Below are 12500 nucleotides of genomic sequence, written 5' to 3' on the forward strand. Positions count from 1 at the left end.
CTACATCTAGGAAAGAAAGAAAGAAAGAGACAAAGAAAACGACCAAACACACGACGTGTTCACAATCTCCACGCGTTGAAGAAAGAAAACAACAAACAAAGAAAATAACAAAAGAAACAATGTGTTCAGCCTCGACATGTTGAAGAAAGAAAGAAAGAGATTTTTTTTTAAAAAAAGAAAGAGAATGTGTTTACAATCTCTACATGTAGAAAGAAAGAGACAAGAAACAAAGAAAAGGACGAAAGAAACGATGAGTTCAGTCTTTACATGTTAAAGAAAGACAGAAAGAATGAACGAAAATGACAACTAAGTGTTCAATCTCTTTACATATAAAAGAATAAAAAGATAGACAGACAGAAATGAAAAAAAAAAAAAACAGTCTCTTTCCCTGTTAAAGAAAGAAAGAACAATCACAGATTTGAAACTGCACTCCATCCTGAAATAAAGTGCAGACACTGAAGACTATAAACGCTAAACAAGTGTTAATTAATCTTCTGACCAATCAGACTGGAGAATCCTACCGCATCATGTATCTAAACCCAGCTATACCCATGTGTTTTGCTGATGAATTTGAGAATTCATTAATTGTTTGTAGGAGTACCTCGCTCTCTGAGCTCTGATGTCGTTCTAGCCTCATCCGACAGGGGGCAGTGTTGACCTGCAGCCCTACAAAGTGCACTTCATGCGCATATTTCCCTACATGATGTGTACTCCGTATAAATATCTGCTGAGGGTTAATTGGCTGCCGGGGTTCTTAACTGGACTCGGTGTCATTGATTGGGTTTTAAGCAGCAGAGCTGATCGCTGTGGCGGAAAAACGCCTAATGAATTTTCATGGCTCAGGTAACATGTCCTCCACGTGGCTCGCTCTTAACATGAATGAGCAACCTTTTACTTTATCTGGACAGGCATGGAGATTAACTTAAACACGCCTTCCAGAGCCGTTTCATTCCCATGTGTGTTCAGGGATACAGTGCAGAGATGCAGCAAGGTTAGCAATCATGTGGGGAGGGATTTCACTGAAAATTCATCCATGCATGTGTGGTTGAGTCTCGTACAACAAAACTAGATTTGAAATTAAATACTATATTCAATTAAGTTCATCTTTGGTTTAATATAAATGATTATTTCAGGATCTTTTTTTCTTTTTTTTACAGCAGAACCCCAAACATTTAGAGCTAACCCTCCTAAACCCTGTCTTAAACTCCAAACTGATGACTACTGCAGCGCAATATTTACAAATCATACATGATTAATGGAGCCGTATTAAAACCTCACAGCTTTCCTAAACATCGGGGTCCTAAAATTCTCGATTTAAAGGTTAAATGGGTGGAGTTGAATAAGATTTGAATGTCTTTTTGAAGTTACTGATCCCACCCCTATTTCCAACCATGCACACGAAGCTCCACCCTCTAAACTTCTGACGGTTCACCTGGACTTAGCCTGCTAGCTTTGAGTTACCATGATCACTTCTATGCGCGCTCGGACGTTCGAATGCTTGGAAGCCGAGTTACAGTACGACTTTATAAACGTACGACTTACAACGATTTACGAGGAAGTGACAGGGCGTTGGGGGGGCGTGTCTATAAAATGACTGACAAGAGGCCAATCAAACTGCTTTTTGTTCCAGCTTTATATCACAGTTGTGAAATTACTGCTACTTTGTTATTATTATTGTAAATATCGTTACAATTTTCCACATTATTTGGACGAGTAAGAAGTAAAAAATGCTAAATCTTAAAAATATCTCAAATAAAAATGTCTGACGATGAGTGAACCGAGTCCAGACATACACTTCCAAACACATTTAACATTGTTAGAATAATAGAAACAATACCAATAGAGAGATAGACAGATAGATACAGTGCATATACATGTAAGGAAATAAAAGAAAGAAAGAAAACAAACAAAAAATGAAGAAAACAACTAAATAAACAGCGTTTACAATCTCTTTACCTGTTACAGAAGGAAGGAAAGAAAGAAAGAAAAAGAAAGGAAATGACAACTAAGTGTTCACAATTCCTTGTACTTATTAAAGATAGATAGATAGATAGATAGATAGATAGAAGGGAAAGAAAGAACAATCACAAATTTTAAATTGCACTCCATCCTGAAACAAAGTGCTGACACTGAAGACTCCTTTCAATAAACGTTAAACAAACGGTAATTAATCAACACTTTCTGACCAATCAGCACGGAGAATTCGACAGCATCATGTTATACCCATGTGTTCGATTCATTTATTTCTAATGAGACACCATTAAACCTGTTCATTCGCGGTATCTCGTATATTCGTAACAGCCTGTATGGAGAACGTCCCTCATAAACAGACATGTTTATTTACCATTTATGGAAGGAGTCTCCAGAGTCAGAGCTTTATAGCAGTAAGTTTTCCTCTACATGAAAGTCTTCAGGACAGACGTTTATGAAACATGTCTAGCTTGCGTGTGTTTTGTATTTCTTATTACCTTTAAAAGCTAGAGAAAAGAGATGCTGGTGAACGAAGGACTGTTCATAGCTGCTATGACGTCCCACAACATGTCAATGTAAATATAAATATTTCCTCGCGCCTCCGGGGTCGAGCGTTCGAATCCCGGCGTTTGCATGTTCTCGCCGTGCTTCCGGGGTTTCCTCCGGGTACTCCGGTTTCCTCTACCGGTCCAAAGACGAGCGTTGTAGGATGAATGGCGTTTCCAAATTGTGAGATGAAACACTTTGGGACACGCTGTTAAACAGCACGCTCCCAAGTGTTTCATTCCTTAGTGTATTATTCATATTCAGCACAAGCTCAGCACATGAGATAAACACTCTTACAGACAAGTCCATAAAATTATTATTGCCGCTCGTTAAATCGTACCGGCGTGTGTGCGGGAAACGATTTCCGAATCGATTTTCCGTACGAAACTGCGTTGTCCTGCGAAACAGTCTGTTGGAGTTTGTTCATAACTAACACGAATAAACCGTCCGAGTTCGGTTTTGTCGAGCCGATTAGTCCGATTCCATCAGCCCAGACGTTTCCGTAAGATCGTGTCATTTATCCGATCCAATTCCCTCCCATAGGTCTGATGCTGACGACGTTTGTGAATGCTACACAACGTTAAACGCAGCTAAAAAAAATAAAATAAATAGAACGTAATTGCTGGCAAATTGCAAACTGCGAGGTGCTGTTATTCTAGGATAGCATTGTGTTTTATTCAATGAAAAATCGATTCCTGTTAAGCCATAACGCGCTGCTCGAGGTGTTCGATGCCGTATCATTTGATTATTTATTTTCGTAGTCGATGTTAGGCTGCTAGTTTTTCCTCATCACTGGCCTCCGTTTCTAAATTAAAAACAGTAACAGTTATTGAGGAGCTGGTGTATTTGCTGTTTGTACATTTCTGAATCGTTTCATGACTTTCCATTAGTCTACTTGCTTGACACACGCTTTAAACGGAGAACTGGTACAGTTCAGCATGTTTGAGAGGAAAACAATCCATTAGTACCCACAGGGAGCCAGCTGCTTTGTGTTAGCGCAGCAGCTAAATCAAGTCTCTGAGAGTGTTTTGCTAATTGACATGCCCAGTGTTTGACAGTGCAGAACTGATATCTCTGTAATGTAACTTTCATTAATAAGTAAGTCCTAGGGAAGAAGTACAAGAAGGAAAAAAAAAAAAAGTCGCCAAAAGGCGCGAGGTACTTTAAAACCTTGGTAGCCATTTTAATTACTCCGCGGAGCACTTCTTGCCATGAACGCTTCCTCATTTCCTGTTTGCCTCCAGCTCCTAATTATAGCATGCACCTGTGTCTCGTTTCGTTGTAATTAGTCTCATTGAGTCACATGACCCAAATGCTAACAGAAACGGCTAGTCATGACTAGAACGTCTTAAACGATGGCTAGAGATCATTTTCACTTAGCTTTCTTACTAGCTGTTATTTTCATACATCAGTTAGTTTTAAGGCTGAGAAAAGACAACAAATTGCTAATATATCACGTTATCAAAAGGGAAAGAGATTTCTGTAATATATAGCTAGACGGGGTACTCGGTTAGCGTTAGTTAGCTGGTTAGCAAGCAGAGTTTAAGCTAGTTATCAGTCACAAGTAAACCAAAAGACACTGGTCAAAAGGTCAGATAATGATTCCTAAGCCTTATACCACTAAATACAACTTTCTTCTTCTTCTTCTTCTTCTTCTTCTTCTTCTTCTTCTTCTTCTTCTTCTTCTTCAGGTATGCGTACAGTATATTCTCTCCCAATGTCATGGCCTGTTTTTACATGTTTCTAATAAGGACTCTTCTTTCACACTGTAGCATTAGCAATAGCTCTGTCTTTATTTCACAAGGTCTTCATTTGAATGATAATCAGATCAGTTATTTCTTCGGTTTTACTTTCTTACATGAAAATGATATGAAACTATCTCCCGATTCTTTTCCAGAAAACAAACAAACAAACAAACAAACAAACAAAGTGACCAGTGATTATGAACACTAGCAACTTCATTTAATAATCACGTTCTTTTGGTACCTACAGTATATTTCATGTAACTGTTAAATTGAGGATGTCATTAGCAAATTTCTACACTGTTCCAGCTATTAGCTACTGTTCTACCATCTACACTGTTAGCTAGCTAACTAGATAGCTAGCTAGGTTGTGTATATAAATGTAACTTTAGCAACAGTGTGTTAGCTAAACAAACAGTATGTCTTTCAAGAAATGAGTAACAGTCTGTTCACGTGATGTTTACCTACTCTATGAAGGCATGTTTGTGCTAGCTAGCAAGCTATGAGGTGACCATGTCAATTGGCTAGGCTAAGTGCTTTGAGATCATGAATGCTTCAGATAACATTCTAGCAAGCAAAAAACACCAAGATATCTAGAAGATTAAAGGTCTGAATCAATATTAACTCAATTGTTTAGACTTTTGAAACACCGTGAATAAGTTAAAGCACGTAAAAGAAAAACGAACATGTACAGGCTTTGAGGGATAGCGCTAAAGTCATAGCGCTAAAAAGAAAAGAGTTGAAAATCACAGAAGGAGGGGTTTGTTTTGTATCTTTAGTATTGCATGTAGGATTTTTTTGTGCGCACAATTTATCGCAACGAATAGTCGATTTACGTTTCCGTTAATTAGCGTACCACTTGTTGACGTAAAGCTAAAGTGCATACACCCTGTGTGTGTCCAGCTCTTTTTCCTTTGAATTTATTTCCCCAAATGATTCCTCCACTCATGCAGTTTTTAGATGTGAAATTAGAAATATAATAGATAATAGAAAACTGTGAATAAAGAAATGTAGAGCTTCGTATATTAGACTTTAGAGCGTACGGCTAGCTTTTTACATTAGTTCTCATTGAAAGATATTTGATCAGAATGCTCTGGGAAATGACCGTGTTCAAGGTTTTAGCGGTGTGGATTGGAACATGTGGAGGAAATGACAAGTTTAGTGTAGAAATTATGAACTTTAATGGGATGTGAATTATTTTTCCCTGTAGGTTCTGACCTTACCGCTCCAAAGGGTTTCTTTTCATAATGCTCTCGGGGTGAAAGTCATTTCCACTCAGCTTCTCGCAAAATGGATGAGTTTCATTTATTACATTAGAGCAGAGCTCTTAGCTTTCGCCAGAAAATGACAAGTTGTCCAGCAGCCGAAGGCAACCTCTGACTCGGAAACGTGCAAGAGACTGATCAGGAACGTGCTCAAGACTTCCAGACATAAACCGTCTTTAGTGGAAGGAACAAGACAACGTGGTGTGTGCTGTTTTAGGAAAATAATCAATGATATAGCATGAAACATTAATGTCGCTTCAGCAAAGCTGCCCCCCCCCCCCCCCCCCCCTGACACTGGAGACTCCTTCCAAATAAACCTCTGCTTATTAGTTAATTATACAACGGTTAGTTCTGGTCCGCAAATTTGATCGGACGAGCGGAGTTCCAAGAGTGCTTACATCAATCAGCCGTAACATTAAACCCACTGACGGGTGACGTGAATAATGTTGATGATCTCGTTACAATACCACCTGTCAAGTAGGTAGCAAATGAACAGTCAGTTCTTGAAGTTGATGTGCTGGAAGAGCAAGAAAAATGAGCAAGCGACTTTGACAAGGGCTAAGTTGCGATGGCTAGACGATTGGGTCAGAACATCTCCAAAATGGCTGGTCTTGTAGGGGGTTCCCGGTATGCAGTGGTGAGTACTTACCACTTACCTGGGGTAGAGATGGAACCAGGATGCACTATGAGAAGAAGGCAAGCCGGCAGATGCTTTGTGATGGTCTGGGAAATGTTCTGCTGGGAAACCTTGGATCCTGGCATTCATGTCGAGGTTCCGTTGACACGTACCACCTACTGTACCTAAACATTGTTGCAGACCAAGTAAACTCCATCATGGCAATGATATTCCCTAATAACAGTGGCCTCTTTCAGCCAGATAATGCGTCATGCCACCCTGCAAAAATTGTTCAGGAATGGTTTGTGGAACATGAAAAAAGGTTCAAGGTGCTGACTGGGCCTCCACATTCCCCAGATCTCAATCCGATCGAGCGTCTGTGGGACGTGCCGGACAAACAAGTCCGATCCATAGAGGCCCCACCTCGCAACTTACAGGATCTCAAAGTCTAAACTGTAGCCTCCTCCGTCATGACTGCCTAATCTTTAGCAGTGTTTCACGCAGGAAATGAATCATGCTCGTGAAACCTTCTGACACAAGCCCGAGCTCTGGAACCGTTCCCAGGAAGCAAGCACGAGGTAAAACTGCGTTCGAAAGGTTACATCGGAAAACACTGATCTGTGGATTAATGAAGTGGAGGATATTAACCGCAGGGTGATAATGAGATATTTCCAGTTTTCAGGTAATCAAACGGGGATAATGCTCGATGTCAGCCATGCCTTGCTCTGTTATTAGCTTGGCTCTACTCCATTTATCTTTTTATTCAACACCTGCGTATTGAGTACAATGTTATTGCTAAATCTGCTGAATCTTTTAATTTCCTCCCTTTTGTGCTCAGAGATGGAGACGACCCGTTATACTGTCACATCCCACAATGCCGTGCAAGATGAGTGATATGATATGAGTAAGTGATTTCTGGCTTCTTTGAATATACTGTACGTTGTTTTATTAAAAACGACTTTATGCTTGACTTTCACCATCCCATCCATTTTCCGTACCGCTTATCCTATACAGCGGGAGCCTGGAGCTTGTCCCAGGGAACTCGGGGCACAAGATGGAGGACAAACTGGACGGGCACAATCACACACATAGTCACACACCCATTCGCACACTACGGACAATATCGGAAATGCCTATCAGCCTACAACGCATGACTTTGAACTAGGGGAGGAAACCGGAGTACCGGAGGAAACCCTCGAAAGCAGGATTCGATTCCCCAACCCCGAAAGTCCGAGGCAACGTGCTAAAATAATGATTGACTGCATGGCCCAGACCTCTGTTACCACTAAGCTGATCATTTTCCAATATCAGTACATCCTTGTACATGTTTTATTCCATGCATAGTACAACAATTCACCACCAATTTTTACAGTGAAAATCTAGCTTCATTTCCTGTTGTGGAACTTCCACAAAACAGGTTGGTTCCTGTTATCCTGTTAACCGTTCCTATTTTTCTTTCTCATCTTACAGAGAAACCGCAAAGTGTCGGAAAATTTAAAGCTAAAGCTTTACCTCTGACTTTTATTACTGGAGACTCCTTCCAAAAAAAAAAAAAAATGGTGAATAAACATTTCCTCACAGAAAACTTCACCATATCGACAATTACACAAGGGTTTTCTGAAAGAGCTTCCGCAGAGTTAGGCAAAGAAAAACAAAGGTTGTCCACTTTAGAAAACAGTGAGTCATTTGGGAGCCTAAAGAGTCGACTCATGTTGAACTGACTCACCGAAATGAGCCGGAATTTCCATCGCTGAGTGACCTGTCGTGTAGAAAGAATACCAGAAACGAGAGCAGAAGAAATGTGGGCAGGGCACAGTATACTTCGCTGTTGAAGTGGGAATCAAATTAGAGGCAGTCTGAACTCTCTTTCTCTCTATCTCTCTCTCAGAAAACCTGTCATTCTAATTACATCTCACACCACCACATGTAGGTTTATGGCTGCAGTTCATTTAGATTAACAGTATGGTAATACGCTAGGAGCAACCATATACAGTAAATATAAAAGATGCATTAACATTGCTGCTTCCTCTGAAGATGACTCGAGAGGCTGTGGGTTTCTTTCAGCTCTTCGTATCAGGATAGAGCGTCTTCTCCAAGTGAAAGGAGCAATATTTGTTTGAAGCTGCCACTCAGAAGCCTCCGGACGGATCGGGGTTCTCCAAATCTTATTACACAGCTTGCCTCTTTTGCATGCTGTGCTTTTGAGTTTCAGGCCTCCAGCTGCCTTACAGGAGGTTACAGTCAGTCCAAATTCACACACACTGCGCCTCTTTTCACACATTATTTACAGCATTCATAAATGCCATACAGCATTTGCAACGCTAATTCACTGCAATGATAAAGCAGAGAGAACTTGCCTAGCAAACCTGGCTAGTGCTTTTAACTACACAACAGTTGTACAACCTGAGCATGTTAGCATGCTAGCAACCTTGTGTACTGGTTTATGTAATAGATATTCATGAACAATTTTGTTTTAAGTCACTAAGGTGAGCAAATTGGTATCAGTCACTGTCATGTACCCTAACCCAGTCACTAACCCTAACCCTAACCCGAGTCATTTCCTGAACCTGGTCTGCATATTTTGATTCAACGAATCATTTTTGGTAAGGACAGAGATTTGATTCTCACTCATTAAGTGGTTTGAGTTCAGTGAATCTTCCAGTCAAGTCTGAGATTCAGTCCTTTCTCATTAAACATATCAATGTTTGAATCAGTGAATCTTTCCAGTCAAGGCCGAGATTCAGTTCTCTCTCATTAAGCGAATTAGTGACTGAATCATGGAATCTGTCGTATCATGTCCGAGATTCGACCCTCTTTCACTAAGCAAATCATTGTGTGACCCAGTGAATCCTTCTGCTCATGACAGAGATTCAATCCTCTCTCATCAGTGAGTAAGTCAGTGAATCATTTTGTCAAGGCCTAGATTCGATCCTCTCTCTAAGTGAATCATACTTTTGAATCAGTGAAACCTTTTGGTCACGACCAGGATTTGATCCTCAAGTCACGTGTGTTCAGTGATTCCTATTCTGACTCACTCGGTCTGAGCTGGAGATTTCCAGCATTTCAGTGCAGGAAATGATCTGTGTTGGGCTGGGTGTGAAAAATAATTTGTCGAAACACAAAATTACAAGCGCATCCTGTCTTGGACAGCAATGAATCTGAATGAATCATTTAAAACGAACAGATTCAAATGATTTGAGTCGCTAACATCTCGTTTACAGAATATAACAGTTAGCGTAAAGATAGCTAGCTCACTAGTGACTTTAGCAGCTGGTTAAATATAACCTAACGTTAGCTAGGCTAACCTGGCTAATGGCTTTAATAACATAATGGTTAGACTAGCTAGCTTGCTAACAAAACTGGCTACTAGTTTAAACAATATAGTAATTGAATTCATTTCAACGGTATAATACACAAACTAACATTACCTAGCATGCTAGTGATGTCAGCTAGTGTCTAAAGGGTACTAGTAGCTAAGCTAAGTAATTAGCTGGTACTATTAGTGCAGTGCTGTGTTTGTGAGAATGTCAATTCGGGGTTTTTTTTTTGGTGTTTAAAAGTGCACTGTGTGACCAGTGGCATTTTTGTTCAAGCCAGTCGACATTGTGTGTGTGTGTGTGTGTGTGTGTGTGTGTTTGTTCATGAAAGTCTAGAAAAGCCAAGTTTCCATGTGAACAGATTTTGAGCAGATAAGCACGTGCAGTAGATCATTTGTAAATGCGTATTAGGTAACATGACATTGGTCAACACGCTAGACGCAGTAACCTGCAGGGAAATGTGCATTTTGCTGGTCTGTAATTATGAGCTGGATTGCATTAAGCAGGAACAGATGTAAAGCCAGCTGGCAGCGGCCCATTCAAGGTGAGGTTTCACAGCACAGGGAGAAGCATCGCTGCTATTATTTAACGTCTCCTCTTTCTCCCTGATGCCACACTGCAGAGAGAGAGAGAGAGAGAGAGAGAGAGAGAGAGAGAGAGAGAACGAACGATCATGAATAAGTCATACGGCTGCATATGCACTTCACGTGACCTGCAGGACTGAGCGAGATGTTAATTAACAGCCATATTGTGACACTCGGCTGTCCTGGCCCCGTTCCCGAGCTTGCAAGGTCGTTAGCCGACGAGCCTCGTATGTACAACCGGGTGGCTATCAGCTGGATTTTATACACTCTCAGGGTTGAGACCTCAGATTTCAAGTGGTGCGCTTTACAGGTTTCATTCCAAGGGAGGTCGCCGATCTAGATTTCTGTAAACGTCTGGAGACGTTTACACTAGCAAGCAACAAGTGACTTGTAGTTTAACACATGCCGGAATGAACGGTCTAGATTTTGTTGTTTTTAGTCACAATGATAAATGGTCTTTAGCTACATACATAAATACTAACTAGCGAACTGGTTAAACACAGGTTCAATTAAATACGGCACTAATCGGTGTGAAAACTGCTTGTTTTGATTTACATGCTCGGTATTGTACTAGCTTCGTTCCCGGATTAAAGCACGCTAACTGTACTAGCTACGTGCACTCACCAGAGGCCCCAACGATCTCTGTGGGGGTGTGGTTTGGGGTGGGATGGTGTGGGGGGTGTGGTTTGGGGTGGGTGATGTAGGATGGTGTGGGGTGGTTTGGTTTTGGGGTGAGTGGGGTGGGATGGTGTGGGGGTGTGGTTTGGGGTGGGTGGTGTGGGGTGGTGTGGTTTGGGGTGGGTGATGTAGGATGGTGTGGGGTGGTTTGGTTTTGGGGTGAGTGGGGTGGGATGGTGTGGGGGTGTGGTTTGGGGTGGGATGGTGTGGGGGGTGTGGTTTGGGGTGGGTGATGTAGGATGGTGTGGGGTGGTTTGGTTTTGGGGTGAGTGGGGTGGGATGGTGTGGGGGTGTGGTTTGGGGTGGGTGGTGTGGGGTGGTGTGGTTTGGGTGGGTGGGATGGTGTACATTTGTACATTTTTGTGCGTCAACAGTTAAAGATGGGAATGATGAGCTGTGTGTGTGTGTTTTGCAAAAGCTGTAGGCCCATTCAAGGAGTTGGGACCTTCTGGGATACATTCTATAGGCCTGTGTGTGTGTGTGTGTGTGTGTATATGTATGTATGTATATATATATATATATATATATATATATATATATATATATATATATATATATATATATATATATATATATATATATATATATATATATATAGTGTAGTGTAGTGTAGTGAGATGTTCAGGGTGATTGATTTTACAGTGAGCCTGAGGGTTCATGTCTGAACAGGGATGAGACACCCCACCCCCTCCCTCACTGCCCCAGGAGTCTGTTAGTGTCTCTGATGACTCTGTCTCTCTCTCACACACTCACTCACACACACACACACACACACACACACGGCAGAGGCTGTATTGTGTTATTCTGCCACCTTGGCAACTTCCTGATGGGGACACCATGACAGCTGCTCATTCATTCCCAGCACACACACACACACACACACACCTGTTCTTAGACCTGTGTGGGTGTATTTGTAGCTGCTGTGGGCTTCTGCTTAATTAAAGTGTAATGCAGTGTGTTTGTCTCCACCTGCCACAATCTCTTACACACACACACACACACACACACTCTTACTGTTTAGGGCCGTGAACTTTAGAGAAGAGCACTCCTGATGAAAACCTAAGTGTTCGCAGAGCAGAGGCCTCTCCCTCTGTGAATTTGACTCACATGCGTTTTTATTTTCAGCACACGCTTTTCTTCTGCAGTGTTATTATGGAGATGTGAGAGGTTTAAACGTTCTTCACTCTGCCGCAGGTCCTTCAGATCCCTCCCACAGAAAGCTTTCCTCTGAGTGAGCCTGCTGTTAGTCAATTTTCCTCCAGAAATCGGAGGAATGATGCACAATGATGTGCATAAGGAATAAATAAAACATCTCAGGACATGCTGTTATAGAAAAATAATCACACCACCCCATTTTCCTTTATCAGCACACCCCGAAGTGCTTTATGACACTCATCATCATCATCATTAATCATCATCATCATCATCATTAATCATCATTAATCATCATTAATCATCATCATCATTAATCATCAATCATTATCATTAATCATCATTAATCATCATCAATCATTAATCATCAATCATTATCATTAATCATCATTCATTAATCATCGTTCATTAATCATCAATCATTATCATTAATCATCATCATCATCATCATCATTAATCATTAATCATCATCAATCATTAATCATCAATCATTATCATTAATCATCATTCATTAATCATCGTTCATTAATCATCAATCATTATCATTAATCATCATCATCATCATCATTAATCAATCATTAATCATCATCATCATCATCATCATCATCAATCATTAATCAATCATTAAT

General features: G+C 40.8%; 1 protein-coding gene and 1 long non-coding RNA gene across 2 annotated transcripts in view; one reads left to right on the forward strand and one right to left on the reverse strand.

The window, feature by feature from the left end:
• Positions 1-7614, forward strand: part of LOC108259798 (uncharacterized) — a 19759-nt gene extending 12145 nt beyond the window's left edge. The window contains exons 2-3 of the long non-coding RNA XR_001811004.3: positions 6979-7044; positions 7155-7614. This is a non-coding gene — a long non-coding RNA (uncharacterized LOC108259798). The remainder of the gene's footprint in view (positions 1-6978; positions 7045-7154) is intronic.
• A 1537-nt stretch (positions 7615-9151) lies between these two features.
• On the reverse strand, positions 9152-11069 carry LOC128629315 (uncharacterized). Its single transcript, XM_053676803.1, has 2 exons — positions 10666-11069; positions 9152-9230 (listed from the first exon to the last, which is right to left on the reverse strand). Exons 1-2 carry the CDS (start codon positions 11067-11069, stop codon positions 9152-9154), a joined length of 483 nt encoding a protein of 160 aa, XP_053532778.1.
• Between the last annotated feature and the right edge of the window lie 1431 nt (positions 11070-12500).

The sequence above is a fragment of the Ictalurus punctatus genome, chromosome 28 (genome assembly GCF_001660625.3).
Source record: "Ictalurus punctatus breed USDA103 chromosome 28, Coco_2.0, whole genome shotgun sequence".
In the NCBI taxonomy this organism is placed as follows: Eukaryota; Metazoa; Chordata; class Actinopteri; order Siluriformes; family Ictaluridae; genus Ictalurus; species Ictalurus punctatus.